This window comes from Sinocyclocheilus rhinocerous, unplaced genomic scaffold (genome assembly GCF_001515625.1).
Source record: "Sinocyclocheilus rhinocerous isolate Xijiao unplaced genomic scaffold, SAMN03320098_v1.1 scaffold1294, whole genome shotgun sequence".
Classification (NCBI taxonomy): domain Eukaryota; kingdom Metazoa; phylum Chordata; class Actinopteri; order Cypriniformes; family Cyprinidae; genus Sinocyclocheilus; species Sinocyclocheilus rhinocerous.
This window is the reverse complement of record NW_015656157.1, coordinates 521,936-543,119: the sequence shown is the minus strand read 5'-3', so window position 1 is coordinate 543,119 and position 21,184 is coordinate 521,936. Positions and strand designations below refer to the sequence as shown.

The 21,184-nt window shown below is 36.5% G+C and overlaps 2 protein-coding genes across 3 annotated transcripts in view; both read right to left on the bottom strand.

Annotated features, from left to right (window-relative positions):
- ap3d1 (adaptor related protein complex 3 subunit delta 1) overlaps positions 1-14,926 on the bottom strand; it is a 44,430-nt gene extending 29,504 nt beyond the window's left edge. Inside the window, exons 1-10 of the mRNA XM_016526996.1 lie at positions 14,647-14,926; positions 5,331-5,426; positions 5,156-5,236; positions 3,513-3,593; positions 3,059-3,166; positions 2,846-2,975; positions 2,622-2,761; positions 2,461-2,534; positions 2,012-2,061; positions 1,874-1,923 (exon numbers count right to left, since the gene is read on the bottom strand). Coding sequence (XP_016382482.1) covers positions 1,874-1,923; positions 2,012-2,061; positions 2,461-2,534; positions 2,622-2,761; positions 2,846-2,975; positions 3,059-3,166; positions 3,513-3,593; positions 5,156-5,236; positions 5,331-5,426; positions 14,647-14,742 — 906 coding nt within the window. The 5' untranslated portion in view covers positions 14,743-14,926. The remainder of the gene's footprint in view (positions 1-1,873; positions 1,924-2,011; positions 2,062-2,460; positions 2,535-2,621; positions 2,762-2,845; positions 2,976-3,058; positions 3,167-3,512; positions 3,594-5,155; positions 5,237-5,330; positions 5,427-14,646) is intronic.
- An 809-nt stretch (positions 14,927-15,735) lies between these two features.
- The window catches only part of LOC107719553 (hepatoma-derived growth factor-related protein 2-like), a 16,377-nt gene continuing 10,928 nt past the window's right edge, over positions 15,736-21,184 (bottom strand). For both annotated transcript variants that reach the window (XM_016526994.1, XM_016526995.1), the window contains exons 11-16: positions 18,563-18,618; positions 18,391-18,461; positions 17,335-17,436; positions 16,948-17,101; positions 16,738-16,861; positions 15,736-16,626 (exon numbers count right to left, since the gene is read on the bottom strand). In XM_016526994.1, coding sequence (XP_016382480.1) covers positions 16,497-16,626; positions 16,738-16,861; positions 16,948-17,101; positions 17,335-17,436; positions 18,391-18,461; positions 18,563-18,618 — 637 coding nt within the window. In that variant the 3' untranslated portion in view covers positions 15,736-16,496. The remainder of the gene's footprint in view (positions 16,627-16,737; positions 16,862-16,947; positions 17,102-17,334; positions 17,437-18,390; positions 18,462-18,562; positions 18,619-21,184) is intronic.

Below are 21,184 nucleotides of genomic sequence, written 5' to 3'. Positions count from 1 at the left end.
AGTTTCACAATTTGAGTTGAATTACTGAAATAAATGAACTTTTCCACAACATTCTAATTCATTGAGATGCATAAATATATCTATAGAAAGCTTTAAATTACTACTTTAAAACTAAATAATTTGAATCAAAAACAAAAACTCTTTTTACGGATTTTATACAATCCGTAAAGATGCATTTCTCAGGATCAGGATCGTCGTCTTCATCTTTGCGACACGGACTCAGAAAACCCTAATTTATTAATAAATAATTCAAATATCTCATTATTTCCCCCCGCCACATTCAAGGTAATTACTTTTGCTGGGGCTTTGCGGCACGCTTTAGCCGATTACGTGCGTTTTTTGCTGTCATGTGCAAGGATATGTTTGCAGATTCTGTACTGCACATGACCAATTGACTCACTGTCTGCCGTGGTAATCAAATCAAGACTCTTCCAAAATACAACTTTTCCGAAGCATTGGGAACTTTTAGCAACTCCCCACGCTCCAACTTCTCCCTGTTGCTGTGCATGGTCAACTGTCACCTAGGCTGCGTTTACACTGGCACAAAAAATCCGATCTTTCGCTCACATCTGACACAGATCGGAGTTTGTTGCACACGTGTAAACACAAAAACCCGCACGAGATCGACTGCTAATTTTTTCAACACTTAAAAAAAAAAAGATGACTGAAAAGAGGAAAAACCAAAGTGAAGTATGTTCTTACTTCACTCAGTCATTTATTTACTTTATAACAGTAAATAAATATCGGTTCTGCATATCGGTTATCGGGCACATAAAAAATTTAAATAATTGGTATCGGTAATAAAATATAAATATTGGTCGATCACTAGTTGTTTCCAAGCAAATTAAATCAGTATCAACAAAATTGATCTTTGCAATGCAGAGGAAACACAGAAGCTGCATTAGAAGTGTCATTTAGATGTATTTACACACTGTTTAATGCAGCTCAGAGGGACATTAAATACTTTAACCTGCAATTACAAGTGCATAAATAATGTTTTGATATTTTAAACATAAAACATTGAAAACTGATGTTTGAAATTATTTAAAAAAATTAAAAGGTACCTTAAATGTGAAATTAAAACCGCCAGCAGGTGGCAGCAAGTCACTGTTAATAAGTGAGTCATTGCGATTGAACCGAATCATTTAAACGGTTGATTAATTCAGGAACGAAACAGCGTCATGTTGCTCAGAGACGCAAAACAGCCGTGTTTGCAGGGTAAAAACATTGGTCTGTTTTCGCATTGGTCTGAACTCGGAACCAAACAACAGTTTTATTGAAAATGCTCATTCATTCTGAAAGTAGGTGGAGCGTTTGGTAGAAATATAACTGTTTCCCCGGTAACTGCTGTACACAAAGCAGCGCAGCTCCGGACTTTGAACCTGCAGCGCTTGTGTTTATTCAATGAAATCATAACGATAGCCTGTTGAAGTTTAATCGTCACATTTAGCCATATCGCAATTCTGGTCTTTCCGTCCCCAAATTTAAGACCTCTTGAAATCATAATTAAGACTTTTTAAGGCCTTAAATTTGATACAACTAACTTTAAGACTTTTTAAGACCCCGCGGAAACCCTGCAAATGTGTCTAAAATTTACTCTGTAAATTAATTAAAATGTAATTTAATATGTTTTCACTTTAGATGACCCGCTTCTTCATTTCTTCATTAATTGTACTTTAGGAAATTATATGAATGGACACATAAATAAAACCTGAAGTATCAATGTAACGGCTTAAGAAAAAGAAATGTGATGTATCCCTTTATAATTTTATCAACAAAGTTCTCCATATTGAACATTATGAATTAACAGACTGCAAATGCAAAAGTGTAAATTAGACTGGTGTGGAAAGGGTCTGATGTGTCAGTGGCCCACCTGTATACTAGCACTGTGATTGGGCATCCCAGAGGACAGCGAGATCAACACTGAGGTGAAACAGGAGAGAGAACAGACATTAATAGCGATGTGTGTGCTCTAGTACAACACCGGGTCACGGCACCAAATAAGACTCACCTGCTATGACCGTGTTGACACACTCATAGAGAAGTGACATGGCCGAGGTACTGAGGGAGACAATAAGAGGAAGGGCAAGAAAAAAAAAATCATATTTAACCCTAATATTTTTGGCCAACTTGAGTGCTTTGGAGTGTTTTAGTATCACTGTTATAGACTTGTGCCGGTATTCGGTAATGCGATATATCACGGTAATGAATATGCATGATATTGTTATCGTGGGCACTTCTAAATACCGTGAATAATTATATATTACAAATTATTCCGAATCTTTATTGCATTTAAATGTTCAGTTATTTTTGTTATAAGAAAAATTTTATTAAACCTGTTATGACAGCACTTTTTAAAACTAAATTTCAATATCGTGATAATACCGAATACCGTGATAAAAGCATTAGCAATTAATCGCAACATGAAAATTTGATACCGGCATATCCCTACACTGTTACCTGTGGATGAGGTTTGTTAGAGGCTCAATCAGCTTCTTTCCCAAACGAGGCTCCAAAGGAGTGAGAGCACCGAACTGAAACATGAAAACCTCATTAAAGAAATGGACAAAAGTGGAGAATCGGTTCCTTTTCCAACCCAACACATTTAGGTGTCATCTCACCAGCTTAATGATCTTGATGAGAACCCAGTTGTTGGTGGAGGAGGTCATGAGTTTGAAGAACAGGGGTGCCAGGGAAAGGTAGTTCTTGGGATTTCTTCTGGCCAGTTCACAGATGACATTCACAGCTGCTGACTGGACACCTGGGAAATACACAATTTAAACACTGGGTTCAAGCGGAAGCCTGACATATTAGCATTTAGCGAGATGAAATTCGGCATCCGTACCGGGATCTGGGTCCTCCAGCTTCTCTTTGAGGCGTGGGAATGCAGGTCGCAGGGACTCGGGATACTTCAGGAACACTTTGTACATGATCAGCACTGCCTTCTTGCGAATGTACGGCTTAGTGTGGGACATCTGAGACGGATGAAGGGTGAGACTGAAGGAATGTGTGCTCAACGTCAATATTTGCTTTTAGTAAACACTGTGAATGGATTTACCAAAGTCATGATGTCATTGGCCAGGTCACGAGCAAGGTCAGGGGTCACGAAGCAGGAAAGGCCAGTCAGGGCCACGCCGGTGTCATACTGGTGAGGACTACTGAGATCCTGGTGAGAGATGATAAAGCGTCCCATAGCAATCAGCAGGGTTATTATAGTTACTACAACTAAAACTGAAAATAAAAATAAAACCATAAAAAAAAAAAAAACATTTTCTTTACTTGAAACAAATGTTAATGGAAATAAAATATAAAATACTTTATTTCAGCGAGTTGCCAAGGCAACATTTCTCATTTTAATTAAATTTAGTTTAAATTTATGTAATAAATTAAATAAAACTTAAATTAAAATTAATAAATACTAATATAATATAGAAGTATCTCAATGATACTAAAATGACTGGCAATCAGCGTAATCAAAACAAATACAGGTGAAAGGGAAGTTCAAAGTGCACCTTGCGGATCTGATTGGTCGTCAGCATGATGACATCAGTGCCCTCATGAAAGCACTGTGATGCTGCAAGGTAGCCAATTCGCTGAAAACAAGAGTAGAAAGAGTCATTTATGAACCAGTGTTGCTGAATAAAAACAAAAACTAGGGATGCACGATATTATTGGAACAATATCAGAATCGGACGATAAAGGCTTAAAATATAAAAATCAGCATCGGCCCGATATGAAAAATTATGCCGACATGTCTTGCTGATAAGACGAATAGCACACACGTGCTCAGGGTGTGCTAGCACTAAGATCACGTCAGTAGTGTGGTCATTCTTGAAGTGAACTTTTGCCTGAATGATGATTAGATTCACTGTTTTGGATCACAGCATTTAATCTGAGAATGTACATACAGAATGAGGCGCCTGGTGTGCGATAGAGTCAAAAGTTACAAGCGCTTTCAGCAGCAGCAGCAGCAACACCCTCCTCTTTATTTGCTTTTTATTTATTTAGGGGGCATTGTAGGCCAACTTGTAATAAAATGAAAGTAAAATACACAAATAACATTAAAGGGATAGTTCACCCCAAAATGAAAACTCAAATGAAAATTTACTCACCCTCAAACCATCCTAGGTGTATATGACTTTCTTTCTTTCAGAGGAATACAATCAGAGTTATATAAAAAAATGTCTTGGCTCTTCCAAGCTTTATAATGTCAGTAAATAAACTGCGCCAATCCATCATAAAAAAGTGCTGCTACACCTACGTCTTACATCATCCACTGGAACGCCACTCTCTCGAACCGTTAGCAGAAGCTAGAGATTACAGTTTAGAAAGTTTTAAAATATGGATATTTTTCTAAAAAAAAAAAAAAAAAAAAAAACTTACTGATTCGCTTCAGAAATCCTTTATTAACCCCCCGGAGCCGTGTGGTGCACTTTTTATGATGGATGGATGCACTTTATTGGACTTCTATTGGAATACTGAATATTAACCCCCATTCACTGCCATTATTAAAGCTTGGAAGAGCCAGGACATTTTTTAATATAACTCCAATTCATCTGAAAGAAGAAAGTCATATACACCTTTGAGGGTTTGAGGATGAATAAATCATGGGGTAATTTTTATTTTTGGGTGAACTATCCCTTTAACTAAGATTAATAAATGCTTGAGTATTTTTTATTGTTAGTTCATGTCAATTAATGTTAACAAAAGGAACCTTATTGTAAAGTCTTACCAAAAAAAAAATAATAAATAAAAATGACAAAAGCACAATCACTATAACTTAATTAAAATGAAAACTGAAAAAAAGAAAATAAAAGCTAAATCAAATGTATATTAATTTATTTATATTAACAAATACTTTAATAGTATAGAAATAATGCTGCATTGTAGCTGATTCATTGAAAACAGGAGTGCGAACCAGTGTTGCAATCTAAAACCACAATTAAAAGTAAAAAATCTATTAAACTATTAAAAAATGTTTTCGGTCAGTGAAATAATGGTAGTAAAATTAACTATTAATATTACAGACTTAAATCTTTGCTATACGGCCCTAAATAACACTAAAATAGTGTATAAACTCTAAATACCAAAATGTTGAGAACCTCTGGATCTGGTCTGCCTGTGTGCTTATATTATTTTCGACATCGCCTCTCACCTTGTACGTGAATTTGGAGGAGCTCATCACCTCCACGATGTTGAACGCAGCCCAACTGACATCATAGCCAAGCATCTGCAACTGTTAGGAGGAGAAAGCAAAAGAATAAGTGACGGCTTGAGCTCAAAGAATTATGAAGCAGATCAGAGAGGATATAAATGTTGGATGGTCTTACGTAGGTGAGCTTGCAGACTGCATTGGCTTTAACAGCGATGTTGTCCTGTTTGAGTTCTTGTTTGATCTCATCGATGCATGTAGAGATGTATTTGGCCTGTAGAAAGAACAGGAAGCAATGTGAGACAAAAATAAAAAGGCAATGCTCTCCATGACAGCCCAAGGCATCGTTAAGATTCCTGCTATCCGCAGCATCTATCAAATCACTGCCTGAACTTAACCGCATTATAGGGATGTAACGGTATGAAAATTTCATATCACGATTATAGTGACCAACGTTATCACGGTTATCAATATTATCACGGTTTTGTTAAAATTAGATGAAAACATTCGAAAAGAACTGATACACACACTGAAAACATTTCAATAAGTTTTATATTTGAAAATCAACAAACAACAAACACAATTAGCAGCTATATGCACTTTTTTTTAGCATAAACATTAAATTAACATTAACGTGAAACCCTAATAATAATAATAATAATAATAATAATAAATCACTATATAATATACACAATGTGATTTCCGTTTGTGATCATGTGATCTTCGGTTAGGAGATCTTGTGATGCTTTTTAAAGCAAAGTTGGGGTTGATTTCGAGTTCACATACAAACATAAATAGAATAGGCTAATTAAATTTGTCTATTTTAATGTAAGACAACATTTTTCGTCAGTGATAGAAATATGATTTAAGACGGTAGTGTAAGCAAGTTTAGTTTGAAAACGTTTAATAGTAAATAAGACACAATTAGACAATATTTGAATAAAATAATAATAAATATTTATTTGCAACAACTGATGGAGTACTGAATGCTGCACGCACGCGCAGCGTTGTCAAGGTAACATTTGGTCAGTCATTCCCTTAGCCAAGGGAGTTCCAAACGCTTATACGAGACAGTAATGCCCTGCACCCTTCAAAGAACACACCTCAAGGGCTCTGCCTTCGAAGGGAGTAGGGCATAGGGATGCTCACTTCTGTTTGGAATTCGCCCCATGTCTCTTGTATCACCGCAGAGGCGCGGACGCGCTTTCTCGTTTCATTCAAATGCAGCTTGCGTCTCAGTTTTTGATTGTATTGAAAAAGAAATCAGAGGAATTTAGTATTAATACTACTATAATTTTGCTGTAGTGATCATATTGTCCTGACGATTAACAACCACATTGCATGCTGCTTCTGCGTCAGACTGATGCTGGCTGGACAGGATTTACCGCGAGTTTTCAAAAGCGCGATAATCAAACACGGTTTTGATGATAATTAAATTTTAAACGGTAATACTAACCGTCAGGGCATTTTATCGTGGTTTATCGTGAAACCGGTAATCGTTCCATCCCTAAACCGCAATAAAAAAGCTTTAATTGAGTGTGATTTGCCATATTTCTATCTGAAAGCATTTCTAGATTATCATTTACCAAAACGATTTACAGGTGATGATAGTTAATCATCACGTTGTTACAAACTCTCCCATTAAAAGCAAAGACATATTTAGCACCATGTCTAAGCTGCTCTTTTCCAAATAATGAAAGTGAATGGAGACCAGCAGCACAAAGGACAGGGTTGTTGTAGTAAACTAAAACCATAAAAAAAACTGAGGGGAAAAAAAACGTTGACCACAATAAAATAAATTAAACAAAACAAAACTTATTTGTAGTTGCCAAAACAAAATGTATCATTTTCATTTATAATAAAAACTATACAGACTAGGGTTTTCAAAAGTACAGACTTCAGTACCAGTCAGTACTTACATTTCATCTTGACCAAGCGGCAACCTTCCGGTCTCTCTTGTGAAACACAGAAGTGACTAAAACTGTAATTCGTCAACTGGCCGCTAGAGGCTGGCTCCAAAAGGGAGTCAATCCCATAGACCCCCGATGTTAAAATACCCAACTTTACAGAAGAAAAAAAATGTGTTTATAGCCTGGTACAAAAAGTGGTTTTGGTCTATATAGCTAATTTTGCCCTTCATGACAACTGTAAGGGGGGTGAATTTTTTTATAACTCATCCGTTTAAATTATATTAAGCCTTAAAGTTCTGCATAATTAAGGGCGTGGCCACTTGAGTGACAGGTGGATTGCCGCTGCTGTCACCACCGTCTAGCTAGGTGGGCGTGGTTTCAGCAACTAGCTCCACCCACATCCCGCCTCTTTGCCCATTTTCGATTATCCGAGTGATGCGTGGTGACTCGCTGCCAAGATGGCGATGGCCTGCTCCGCCCAATTTAGGCTTCAAAAATGCTCTTCAGAAACCTACGGGTGACGCCACAGACTCTACGTCCATGTTTTTTGCAGTCTATGTTTTTGACCGAGCGTTTACACACAGGAGCGTTTGAAAGCAGGATATGTCTATGATCAGATATGTGTGTATCTGTGTGAGCGCTCGGTGAAGAGCGTGAAGCGATGATCTTTGTAGCCAATCACAGACATATCTGTTGAGCTCGTGAACACAATGACCAATCAGAGCGGTTTAAGAATCCGCTCAACAGCGCTCAAAATGCTAATTTCAGTACTGACTGGTACCAAAGTCAGTACTTTTGTTCAAAACAGTAACACTATAATAGTATCTCAATGATGCTAAAATAAAACTGGGTTGGACCATTATGCCAAAGAATTATTTTGTGTTTTACAGCGAGAATAAATGGGTTTGAAGCAAAATGAGGGCTATTAAATTACAATTGACATTTTTAGATAAACTATTCCTTCAAATGATCAGTTTGACCTTTTTCACCACAGTCAAAACTATTATTCATTTTGTCTGTTGTACAAAGATTTTTACATGCCTGCGTCCCCCTGCTCTGCATCTCTCTCTCTCCCTCTCATTGAGCTCAGCTCCAGCAATGAACTGTTACAATTATACACTTATTTTCACATAGCTATGAGAAGCGTTAAACATGGACCCGCATGCAGTTGCGTACTGTATTAAATAAAAAAAAATAAAAAAAGAGATAGAGAGAGAAGAACCTTGGACACACAGCACACATACTCTCTGCATCTCAGGGACACACAGAGTGCTGTTGTATAGGCGAGTGTGCTGGTCATGTGTCTTTAGTCATGAGACAGCCAGAGCAGCGACAGGAGGGAAACAACTGAAGGGATCAGAGAACCGGTACATGGGCACAGCCCCACATTTAGTACAAGACGTCTTCAGTGGGGTAAAAAGTATAAATATGCTGTAAATTAAGGTTCTCCAGAAGATTTTCCAGTCACATCTTTGCAAAACCCTTGTGAATGATGCATTATGGGTAATTTAAGCCCAGAGAGACTGAAAATTTGGGGTAAAAGAAAGTTCTAGAGAAGGTCTGTCACATCTTTACAAAATTCTTGTAAATGGTGCATTATGGGTGATTTCCACCAAGTAAAATTATATATATATATATATATATATATATATGAGGTAAATGAAGGTTCTACACATGATTTTCCAATCACATCTTTACAAGTCCTTGTGAATGATGCATTATGGGTCATTTGAGCCCGGAGACTGAAATGCAAGGTAAACAAAAGTTTCCAGAATGTTCTTGTCACGTCTTTACGTAAAATTCTTGTAAATGGTGCATTATGGGTAACTTCTACCCAGCAAGATTGAAAATATGGGATAGAGATTCTCCAGAAGGTTTTCAGTCACATCTAGAAATTTTTGTGAATGGTGCATTGTGGGATTTTCAGCTTAAGGTTCTCTTATCAAATCTTCACACAGCTATAATGAATAATGCATTATGGGCAACTTACACCCATTGAGGCTGAAAATATGTGGTAAAAGAAGGTTCTCTAGAAGAGTTTCCAGACACATCTTTACTAAACCCTTGTGAATGATGAACTATGGGTAATCTAAGCCTAGAGAAACTGAAAATACAAGGTAAAAAAAATTATGGGTGAAATCACACATTACGGGTGATTTTCACTTAGCAAAATAAAAATACGATGCAAAAGAAGGTTTTCCTGTTATATGTTCATGCAGTTCTTATGAATAGGGCTGGGTATCGAGTTCGATACTTTTTAGGCACCGACCGAATTGCCTCGATACCATCGAGTATCGAAACGGTATCGATATCGAACATTTTTGAACGATACCCAGCCCTACTTATGAATGATGCATTATGGGTAATTCCCACCCAGTGAGACTGGATTTAAAGAAGGTTCTTTGGGCTTGTGTCAAATGTTCATGTTGTTCTTATGAATGATGCATTAAGGTTCATTTCGACCCAGTAAAAATGAAACTCTAGAGGTAAAACAGTTGTCTGGAAGGTTTTCCTGTCAAATCGTCATGAATGATGCATTATGGGTAATTTCATCCCTGAGATAACAAAACATGCGGCAATAGAATGTTCTCCAAAAGATGTTCTAGTCCAATCCTCATTCAGCTCCAATGAATCATGTATTATGAGTCATTTCAGCCCATTGCCATGACTGAAATATTTGTTAGTTAGCCAAGAGTTGGATTCAACCAGCTCTGCAAACCGTCACTGAAGTATGAAGATGAACTCAATGTCCTTCCCAAGCAAACAAGAGAGCACAGCCTGGAGAAAAACCTTCCTTCATTCCTTCTTTTCAAACACTAACCAGCAAACAAGTGACAATTTCATGCAATTTACAAGCTACTGTAAAATTAGACTATTCAAACACACCTATGATCACCAAAATGATTCAACTCCAAAATAATTTGTTTCAAATGCAACTATGCTGTCCAAAAATACAGTTTAGGTAGGCAGCTCACTAGTTTTGAGCCACAGCCAGTGCTTTGGATAAGTACACCCACCTCTTGTGGAAAACAAATATAGAGGTCTTACATGAAACCACCGGCAGAGAGCAAACAGAGCAGCGAACGCACACACGCACAGACTGACAGTTCATTCAGGAGCCTATGAATATTTCACAGCACTGTCCGCTGTTGGCCAGGTAACAGACACGATATCTAGGTACACCAGTACAGGTTACATTGACCAAGCCTTGCTGATACCTGACTCCAGATGTTTGCAGATTAAACAGGGCCAGGACACCAGAACTGGAACGTTAAAGCAGAGAATAAAGCACATTTTAAAGATGTTTGATTTTGAATGGACAAAAGGTGGGATTTAACCCCGGTTAGATGTTGAACTATAATGAAAGTAGGTGGCTGAACGGAGCAAAACCAGTCAGGCCTGAATCAAGATTGTAGTATGAAATCACTGTTATGAGAAGTCAACTATTTATGCAAAATTAAACAACTGGATTAAACTTTGATCAGCTTTTTGAGCGTTTACCAAGTAGAGCTGCAACTAGTACTCGATAAAAATGACTAATTTATTATTAAAGTACAGAAAATGTTTTTATTGATAAGTACATTTTATTATTATTTATATATTATTTTAGTTTTATATTTAGATTTTTTTTTTTAGATTTTTAGTTTTTATTTTAGCTTTTGTAATTATATTTGAAAATATTTTTCATTTATTTTTATTTCAGTTCTAGTTTTCAGTAATTTTAGTACTTCATCTTACAGCTTACACTAGCTGCAAAGACAACATTTCTATTTTTTTCCAACTAATATTTATATTTTAATTCAGCTTGATTGGAATTAACACAAATGTTTTAATAATTCATATTTTAGTTAACAATGACAAAACTGGCACAGATATTAACATTCTGGCCAACACCGATAAACTGAATTATTTTAATGTTACGGCTGACAATGGAGAATAGGGCTGTCAAAATGTCTGAAAAACTAAATTCAAATTTTTTTACTTAAATATTATCAATATTCGAATTATATTCTAATTTAAAAGGCATCATTTCAGTTAGGGGGAAAAAAAAGCTTTTGGCTTCTCTCCTGAGGCCACAAGAGGGTGCATCGAGCAAAATATTATGCACGTTTCTTCAAAGCATAATAAAATAACACGACTATCTTTGAAAAAAGTGCATAATGTTTAAAATAATGTTTATAAACCATATATAATTAATAAAGTTGCTTAAACAATTAGAAACAAAACAGCATCATGCATGTATAGTTTAATACAAAGGACCGAAAACCAATCACAAAGAGTACTTTCTGCATTTTAAAACTTGATGCAGTAGGATGGGGAAAAACCGCCATAAAGTCTTGAGACATGTTTTTTAAAAGTTGAGCTTGCATTAATTTTACATGGCTTTCTAAACATGTGGCTCTCTTGTGCGAGACGCGAGTGCAACGGTGATAGATGTCCCTCTAGAAAATGCAATAAATATGCGTTCTGTGTGAACGGCTTGGTTTCAGTTTTGACGTAAACAACATCTTCCCCGCATTGATTGTTCTCTTTTAACGTAGCAGCGTCGCATCTAGTGGGTTCAACTGGATAGGGTAACAAAAGCATTAAAATGCAATGACACTTACATCGTCATCGCATTTCGTGCGCCACTGATAAGGCTGCCTGACGCACACCTAAAATTTAATGTGGATTTTTATTTTAAATTCGACGAATATTCAAAATTAAAAAACTTTTTGACAGCCCTAATGGATAAATGGCAGATAATAAAATTCTATACGAATTCATACAAAATAAAAATAAAAATAAATTCAATAGAATAAATTAAAATAAATAGAAATAAAACACTAACAACAAAAAACAATTAGGCCTAGATTATAAATGTTCCAAGTGAATTTGCCCATAATGTTGTTCAATTAGCATATTTTTGTGTTTTGCTTTGGTACCGAAATTGGTACCGAGAACCGTGGATTTTCACTGGTATTGGTACCGAATACTGAAATTTTGGTACCGTGACAACACTAGTACAGTATGAATAAATTATTAGTATTTTTAAAGATTAACTTCAGGTAACCTAAAAGTAAACACAGGAAATAAGCATGAATAATTAAATATCCAATATAAAGAGAGTGTTTTTTTTATAGACGCAATGCTATCACAATGCTGTTTTTTTGCCACAGACTCAAGGCCACTTCGGACAGCGCAGGTCATCCAGGTAGGTCCACCCTGCGTCAAACTGACACGTTCACTGGTTATGGCACATCAGAAACACTTGATATCAGTCTTCAGTGTTCACTAGGTTTATTGCATTTCATAACACGTAAATCACTGACCTGCTGTCTGCTGGAAGGGCAAACAGGTGATTCAAAATAAAAAAATCAATATGAATCTTCTAAAAAGGGAACAGAATTCTAATGCCATAAAAGCGGGGAAACCCTGTTGTGATTATAAACGCTCACTGTCACAACAGCATCTTGTTCCCTTTTTCAAAGGGAGGGGCGAGGATGGAGCATACTGGAAGAGAAAATTTAGCCTTGTCATTATAGGTAACCAGGCAGCCTGAGGCCTACACACACTTTCACATCTGATTCATCATTTCACTTTCATTTCAACCACTCATCATCACAAGAAACCAGCGATTCTCATCCCTGATGCTGTGGTCAAACTGATTTCACAGCCAAGACGACGGCTGTGTCTTAATAACTAGTTAGTTGCCTACAGAGACAACATTTCTGGGTGTCACAGAGGTGTTTGAATCCAGCGTTATAAGCCCGTTCGAACATCTGAATCAAACGTTTTTGGGCATCATAAGCACATCAAAACATTCAACTCTACCACATATGCAAGTCCAAACATTTGACCAGAACATTTTGTGCATCGTAGGTGCATTTGAACGTTTGAATCGAACACTTATAAGCATCACGGACATGTTTGAACAGCCAAATCTGTCGGCATCCTGAGTGCATTCGAGCTGAGCATTTTTGAGAATTCTGAATGCTTTTGGGGCTTTATATAAATGTTCGAACATTATCATAGATGCATCTAAACATTCAAACATGTTTGAAGACCCGAACTGAGCATAAGCACATCAGAACGTTCAAAACGAACGCATCATACAAAAAGTTTAAATGTTTTGTGTATATTATTAATGTTCTACCATTTTAACCCAAGATTTTGGCCATCTTAGGTGCACTGGAACGTTTGAACTAGAAATTTATCTGCATTACGGGTGAGTTCAAACAATCGAATCGAACATCTGTCAACGTCATAACAGTATTCGAACATTCCAATCGAACATTTTTGAGCATCGCAGGCATCATCATGCGCGTTCGAATCTTCCAGTTGAACATCACAGAACATTTGAACGTTGTCAGAAGGCACCTATGATGCCCAGGAAATTATGTCTAGATAGGCAGCTCACTAGGCGTTAAAGGGTTAGTTCGGCCAAAAATGAAAATTCTGTCATTAATTACTCCCCCTCATGTCGTTTCAAACCCGTAAGACCTTCGTTCATCTTCGGAACACAAATTAAGATATTTTTGATGGAATCTGAGAGCTGTCTGACCCTGCATAGACAGCAATGCAACTGAAATGTTCCCAAGTCCAGAAACGTAGCAAGGAGATCGGTAAAATAATCCATGTGACATCAGGGGTTCAACCGTAATTTTACGAAGCTACGAGAATAAATTTTGTGCGCAAAAGAAAAACAAATAACGACTTTATTCAACAATTCGTCTCCTCCGCATCACCCTGTAGCACCATTTTGGAGAATATCCGCTGGACGTAAACAGCGTATGCTGTTCTGTGTCTGCTGCATCACGCGGAGGAGACTAATTGTTAAATAAAGTCTTTTTTTTTTTCTTTTGCGCACAAAAAGTATTTTAGTAGCTTCGTAAAATTACGGTTGAACCCCTGATGTCACATGGATTATTTTACAGATCTCCTTGCTACGTCTCTGGACTTGGGAACATTTCAGTTGCGTTGCTGTCTATGCAGGGTCAGACAGCTATCAGATTCCATCAAAAATATCTTGTGTTCCGAAGATGAACGAAGGTCTTACGGGTTTGAAACGACATGAGGGTGAGTAATTAATGACAGAATTTTCATTTTTGGGTGAACTATCCCTTTAAGACACGGCCAATCTCATGACACACATAAGTGAGGCGAGCTATTTTGAATGAACTTCTGTTCTTTAACGCACCCAGTCTGTTTATTACATTTATAATCACGCGGTTCGTGTCAAAAACAGGATGGAATCAAATTTGTATTCACTTTGCAGAATGTATTTTTATAAGTGTCTTAACCGTTAGCATTGCTAACTGGCCTCATCCATGATAAACAAAACGATGACAGAGTGTTCTAACAACTCTAACAGCTGTCACCTGCCACACAAGCGATATAAAATAATTGAAATAACAATGTAATGTGTTAAAAGAACAGTCGTTTGTTATTGAGGCACATTTGTCAGGTTACAGCCGGTTAGCTCACCTGAAATCACCGATACGAGATCAGCTTGATATCAGCTGGGTTTTATGCAAATTTACAAAAACATCCAATTCTGATTTGAGGCACATAAAAGGAAATAAATGGATAAGCGTGTCTCACCTCATCTTCCTTATGGTTCCTAATGCCACGTACTAAATCCTGCAGGTTTTTATCGAACATCCGATCGATGCTTCCCTTCACAATTTTCAGAGCCATGATGATTTCCCACTTGTCCTACCGGACCGAACCGCGAACACGGGCTTTATGTGAGTACTGACCGGCCCGCTGGAGCGCTAGTCACTCATTCAGTCCCGAACAGCGGCCTGTGCAGGAAGGGTTTCGCTCTTTCTGTAAGTGCTGATCTGCAGCGGACCAGGGTAGGAAATGGCTGACAAAATGGCGGATTGATCACCTGATTACTGGCAAACGCGCATCGCCACGCGACGCACTGGACGCTTCTCGGAGTTTAGGATTTGATATTTACGTCTTTAACATTTCCCTTTTTGATGTTGTGGAGAACGTGCTTATTGGTTTCACAGATTACAGTTTCATATTGCATAAATAATTCTAAACCGTACTTTCTGGAGATATTATGTTGAATCAGGCAGTGTTTTAACAATAGATGTCTGAATAAGAAAAAAAAAGCAAATAACTCAGTACTTGCTCAACAAAGAACTTATGAGATGTATTTATTCTTCTTTTGCGATAACAGATTTTCTGTATTCGTTATTTTATAATATATTTTATTCTTTAAATAAAATAAATTGGTTAGTTTAAATAAGTCTACCCCGCAAGTGAGCGCGACGCGTCCGTTGGCGTTTGCGTACGAATGACGTCAGCGCCCAGTAGACCAATCAAAACCTTTGTTTACGCGAACGCGTCACTGCTTCCTGCGTTTATTGTGACAAAAATTTCATCATAGGAATGACTAAAATGATTACAATGTTACTGAGCTGATGATTTACATAACTCACATCATTTAAATTACAATTAATAATAAATATATAAATATAAATACTATTTTACACTTTTTAGAAGTAATAGATGACAATGGGTGTTTTAAAACAGAATACACTATTCTACACCTATTAGTACCAAAACATGCAGTCTATACTTTGTAGTATGTACTAGGCAGTATATTAGTGTAATATTCTGAACATATCCAGAGAATAATTCATGGTCCATCTATAAAAACATTCAAATTCGTGGCCATCATGCGGAATTTTTATTTAATCCTTCAGGGATACTAAAAAAAAGCTCCAACCAAGTTACATAGCACTAGAAACATGTTTATAATAAGCATGATAAGCATGTTTTAGGACATCCAAGAAAAGAATAGCATTATTGGGTTAACCTACGCAGATGTAAGATGTTATTAGAGGACCAAACCATGGACAACAAACGGTACGTCTACAGCGTTTTGTCAGTCCATAGACACTGAAAGTTATTGAAATCCATACAGATCAGATGTAGATTTGTGCAGTAATAATGAGAATGATGATGAAACTTCATGATCTCTTTCTGTATGGCTTAGTGGATCAATCAACATAAAACCAGACTCCTTTCTTTTTTTCTTTTTTCTTTTACATTTTCCTATTTTTTTCATAAAAAAACAAGGAAAAAAGGTTTTACTCATAAAAAGCGACTACATAATACAAGCACAGTCTTCAAATACATTTGGGCTTCGGTGTCTTTCCTCCTAGACGTCAGCGTGGTTCTGAAATAAAGCGTTCGCCTTCGATTGACCAAACGTGGCTAGTGCAGAATCATCCACATCGAACATTTAGATCAAGGCGCTTGTTTGCCTCATGACGTCTCGATTCAAAAGTGCTAATAATGGTCATATCACGTTTTATGTACAACACGTAAAACTCATGTAGGTCACAAAGGTGGGCAGACAAAAAGTAACACAAATGAATGAAGGAAGCCAGAGTGTGTTTGTGAGCATTATAAAAGGAAACGAGCGCAGTTCAGCTCTCAGAAGACATCTGCTCGTCCTGAGCTCTGCTGTCCTCCTTTACGTCTGTGTCTGCTGTGGGATTGGCCTCTGGGGAGTCAGTTGTGAGTGTTTGCTGCTCTGTTTGGTCATCTGGATTGGGCCTGAAAGACAAAAGCAAAACCAATCAGCACGTTGTGTGATTATTTTGCTTAAGAACAAGGAAAATGTGCCGACTAATTATTAAAACAGAACGAAAGGTGGCCGTTCTTCACCTGATGCCGTTCGGGGATTTGTTCTCATCCTGTTGCTCTTCGTCTGTGGGTTTGGGGTTGCTTTCGGATTCAGAAATGTCTTTTTTCTCGCTTTCTGGCTCTCCGTTCACTGGTTTAGAGTCGTCTGGAAGGAAGATACAAAGTACAAAAAAACATGTTTTAAAACTCATTTGATTACTGCATGTGAAAACTTCTAATTTGACAGTTTACCTGTGTTTTGTGTGTCTTGCTCATTGGTTTCTTGGTTCTTTTCATCCGCTTTTGGTTTACCGGACTCAATCTTGCCAAGGAACTGGAGCTTTAGCTTATTGTAGACTGCAGTGGCCTTCTCCATAACCGCACTACTTGCTTTGTACCGGCGAATCTAAAAGACAAAAGATGGTCAGAAGCATGCCGGTTTATTTAACATATATAAAATATTTAAATCAAATTTAATGTGTTATTTATTTTTTATAATTTAATAAAAAAATTAAATGATCCCAAAAAGTTCAATCACACTCCCCCCTCCCCCCTTTTGAACACACTGTTTTACTCAGAAGTACCTCACATGAAATGGTAAAATGGATTGCAAGTTAAAAGATTTTCTCATGTTTATACCTTTTTGAGTGTGGCAATAACATCTGCATTCTTCTGCAAGATTAGAGTGGTTACTTGTACCGAGCCGAGCTCCTCCAAGGCCTGTAGACACTTCTCAATGTCCTACAGATTGAAAGCAAGCAGAAGACTCAGAATGATACCAGGGGATTCACACATCAAGTCATTTTCACATGTACAGCCACTGTTATAAATATAGACTAAATTTAACAGCATTTTGAAAATTTAGAGGTCATGTGTGGTTCAGCTGAAATCAGACCTGCCAATTTCCATGCATGATGGTCAGTGGCTGAACCAGGGACATTACCGTTAACTACAACTATTAAAACAATAGATTGTTATTTAATATAAATTGTTAAGCTGAAATAAAATAAAATATAAATATTACATGAAAGGCTACATGAAAAGTAGAAATGTTGCCTTGGCAACAAACTGAAATGAGTTTAAGCTGAAGCACTAAAATCACTAAACGTAAAAAAAATCATCAATAAAAAGTAATGACAAGAAATTAAACTAAAATCAAACTGAAAATATAAAAATACTATCATTTTTAAATAATAATAATAATAAAATAACATTGGGCCAAAGAAAGGCTATATATTAGACTATATTAATTTATTAAAAAGGCTATATTCAGAGTTCAAAACTATTTGAAGGTGTAATATCTTGAATAAAGAAAAAATATTTTCCTGTGTAAAAGTAAGGATTTCATTTAGGGTAGCTTTAAAATAAATATAAAATAAAATAATATTAAATACCACAGAATATGCAACTGTAATAAACCACAAAATCTCACATGAACAGTATGAACTAAAACAAGTCTGAATCAACTGATTCAATGAATCGGGCATCCTAGCGGAGTCTAACCAAAACCATTGCTTGTTCGAATACTAGGCAAGGCAAGGCAAGGCAAGTTTATTTGTATAGCACATTTCATACACAATGGTAATTCAAAGTGCTTTACATAAAAGAAAAAAAATAAATAATCACAACAATTTTAATTAATGGCTTTTGTGTGTGAAAGTGACACATGGCTGGACCGCTGATGTCACTACTTACTGGGTTGTCAACTTTCAGTGCAAACTTGATGTCTGTGTGGAGCTTCTGTAGTTTCTCTTCAGGTGAGGGTTCTGAATATATATACAGAGCGACAGAAACAAGAGTTCAAGTTTGACTGACCATAACATTATTCAAAAGAACTGAACAGGCATAAGAACATGTTTCATGTGACCTTTTTTCTTCTCGGGTGGACGCGCCAGCTTCCGTTTCGGCTTCTCGGGCTTAGGCCTTGTGGAAGAAAAGTGTTGAAAGTGTCAGGGTTATTATTGCTAAAACTAAACAATTAATTATATATATATATATATATATATATATATAAAAAAGTTACTTAATAATTAATAAACACTGCATTCACAGTTTTAAAAAGGCAAAAAACAAAACAAATAAGACTTCAAAGTGAAAACAAAAAATATAAAAATGAAAACTAATTCAAAATATCAATAAAAACTATAACAGCATCTAAATTGAAATAGAACGCTGAAATAACGTTGGTTATTGATAATTAAAGTTAGAACTATTAAAGCAGCACTATGTAACTTTTTCTGTGTTCAAAATTTGCAAATTGTATATAATGAGCGAGTACATCATGAATTAATCTTCCAAACCACAATTTTGTCTTATTCCGAATCACTCCGGTACACTTATAATAAGTACTTATATTTGGACTATTGTAGCCTGGTCGGGGACGTCACCGCTGCAGAGTAACACATACCTGCGTGAATCACCATAGACATAAACTTAGAGAAGTAGCTCCGTTTGGAATGTTCTTCCGCGGGATGTGTGCAGTTCGGTTTATTAACCGCTAGAGCGCCAAAAGTTACATAGTGCTGCTTTAAAATCTCTTTCATTAATTGAAATAGATAAAATAAAATCGAACAAATATTTAATGAAAAGCTTTTAAAAAAACTATTTAAAAAAATTAAAATTAACATAAACCTAATTCATTAATAAAAACTTTATTTTTAATAAATTAAAAATGTTGCTTTGGCAACTTATTGAAATAAAAATAAATTAAAGCTAAATAAAATAATTTTAAAAAACTAAAAACGAATAAGTGGCAAAAGCAAAAAAATTACTAAAACAAAGTAAAATTAAAATGAAAACTGACAATATAAAAATAAAAATCAATTCAAAATCCTAATAATACTTACTATAATATATACAGGTACATCTCAAAAAATTAGAACATCATGAAAAAGGTCAATATTTTTTGTCACTCATTTTAGAAAGTGAAACCCATATATTATATAGATTCATTACACAGAGTGAAATATTTCAAGCCTTTATTTCTTGAAATGTTGATGAAATGTTATAGATTCTCTATGGGGTTCAGGTCAGGTGAGTTTGCTGGCCAATCAAGCACAGTAACACCATGGTCATTGAACCAGCTTTTGGTACCTTTGGCAGTGTGGGCAGGTGCCAAGTCCTGCTGGAAAATGAAATCAGCATCTCCATAAAGCTTGTCAGCAGAAGGAAGCATGAAGTGCTCTAAAATTTCCTGGTAGATGGCTGCGTTGACTGTGGACTTCAGAAAACACAGTGGACCAACACCAGCAGATGACATGGCAGCCCAAATCATCACTGACTGTGGAAACTTCACACTGGACTTCAAGCAACATGGTTTCTGTGCCTCTCCACTCTTCCTCCAGACTCTGGGACCTTGATTTCCAAATGAAATGCAAAATTTACTTTCATCTGAAAAAAGGACTTTGGACCACTGAGCAACAGTCCAGTTCTTTTTCTCCACAGCCCAGGTAAGACGCCTCTGACGTTGTCTCTGGTTCAGGAGTGGCTTGACACGAGGAATGCGACATTTGTAGCCCATGTCTAGGATTCGTCTGTGCATAGTGGCTCTTGATGCGCTGACGCCAGCCTCAGTCCACTCCTTGTGAAGCTCCCCCAAATTCTTGAATGGATTTTGCCTGACAATCCTCTCAAGACTGCGGTTATCCCTTTTGCTGGTGCACCTTTTCCTACCACACTTTTTCCTTCCACTCAACTTTCTATGAATATGCTTGGATACAGCACTCTGTGAACAACCAGCTTCTTTAGCAATGAACTTTTGTGGCTTACCCTCCTTGTGGAGGGTGCCAATGACTGTCTTCTGGACATCTGTCAAGTCAGCAGTCTTCCCCATGATTGTGTAGCCTACTGACCCAGACTGAGAGACCATTTAAAGGCTCAGGAAACCTTTGCAGGTGTTTTGAGGTAATTAGCTGATTAGGGTGTGACACCATGACTTTCCAATATTGAACTTTTTCACAATATTCTAATTTTCTGAGACACTGAATTTTGGGTTTTCATTATCTGTAAGCCATAATCATCAAAATTTCAAGAAATAAAGGCTTGAAATATTTCACTCTATGTGTAATGAATCTATATAATATATGGGTTTCACTTTCTGAAATGAGTGACAAAAAATATTGACCTTTTTCATGATATTCAAATTTTTTGAGATGTACCTGTATAGTTCAAATCTATTAACATATTTACAGACACATCGCTTAAGACTTACTGATATAAAAATTGTAATTAAACTTTATTTGGAGTAGTACTTGTGCACAACACACATTTCATAATATTAAGCCGAAAATGTGTTTTATTGTCACTATTGATGCGGATTGTATGATATTTGAATAATATCGTTCTTTAAATCCGCGATATAGTGTACCTAAAGTATACTTGCAATAGTTCTACTTGAGCACAATCAAATATAGGCCTACTTAAGTATATCTTCAGTTAGACTTCAGGACTACTTCCACACAGTTAAAGTGCGTTAGTACAAAATTAGTTG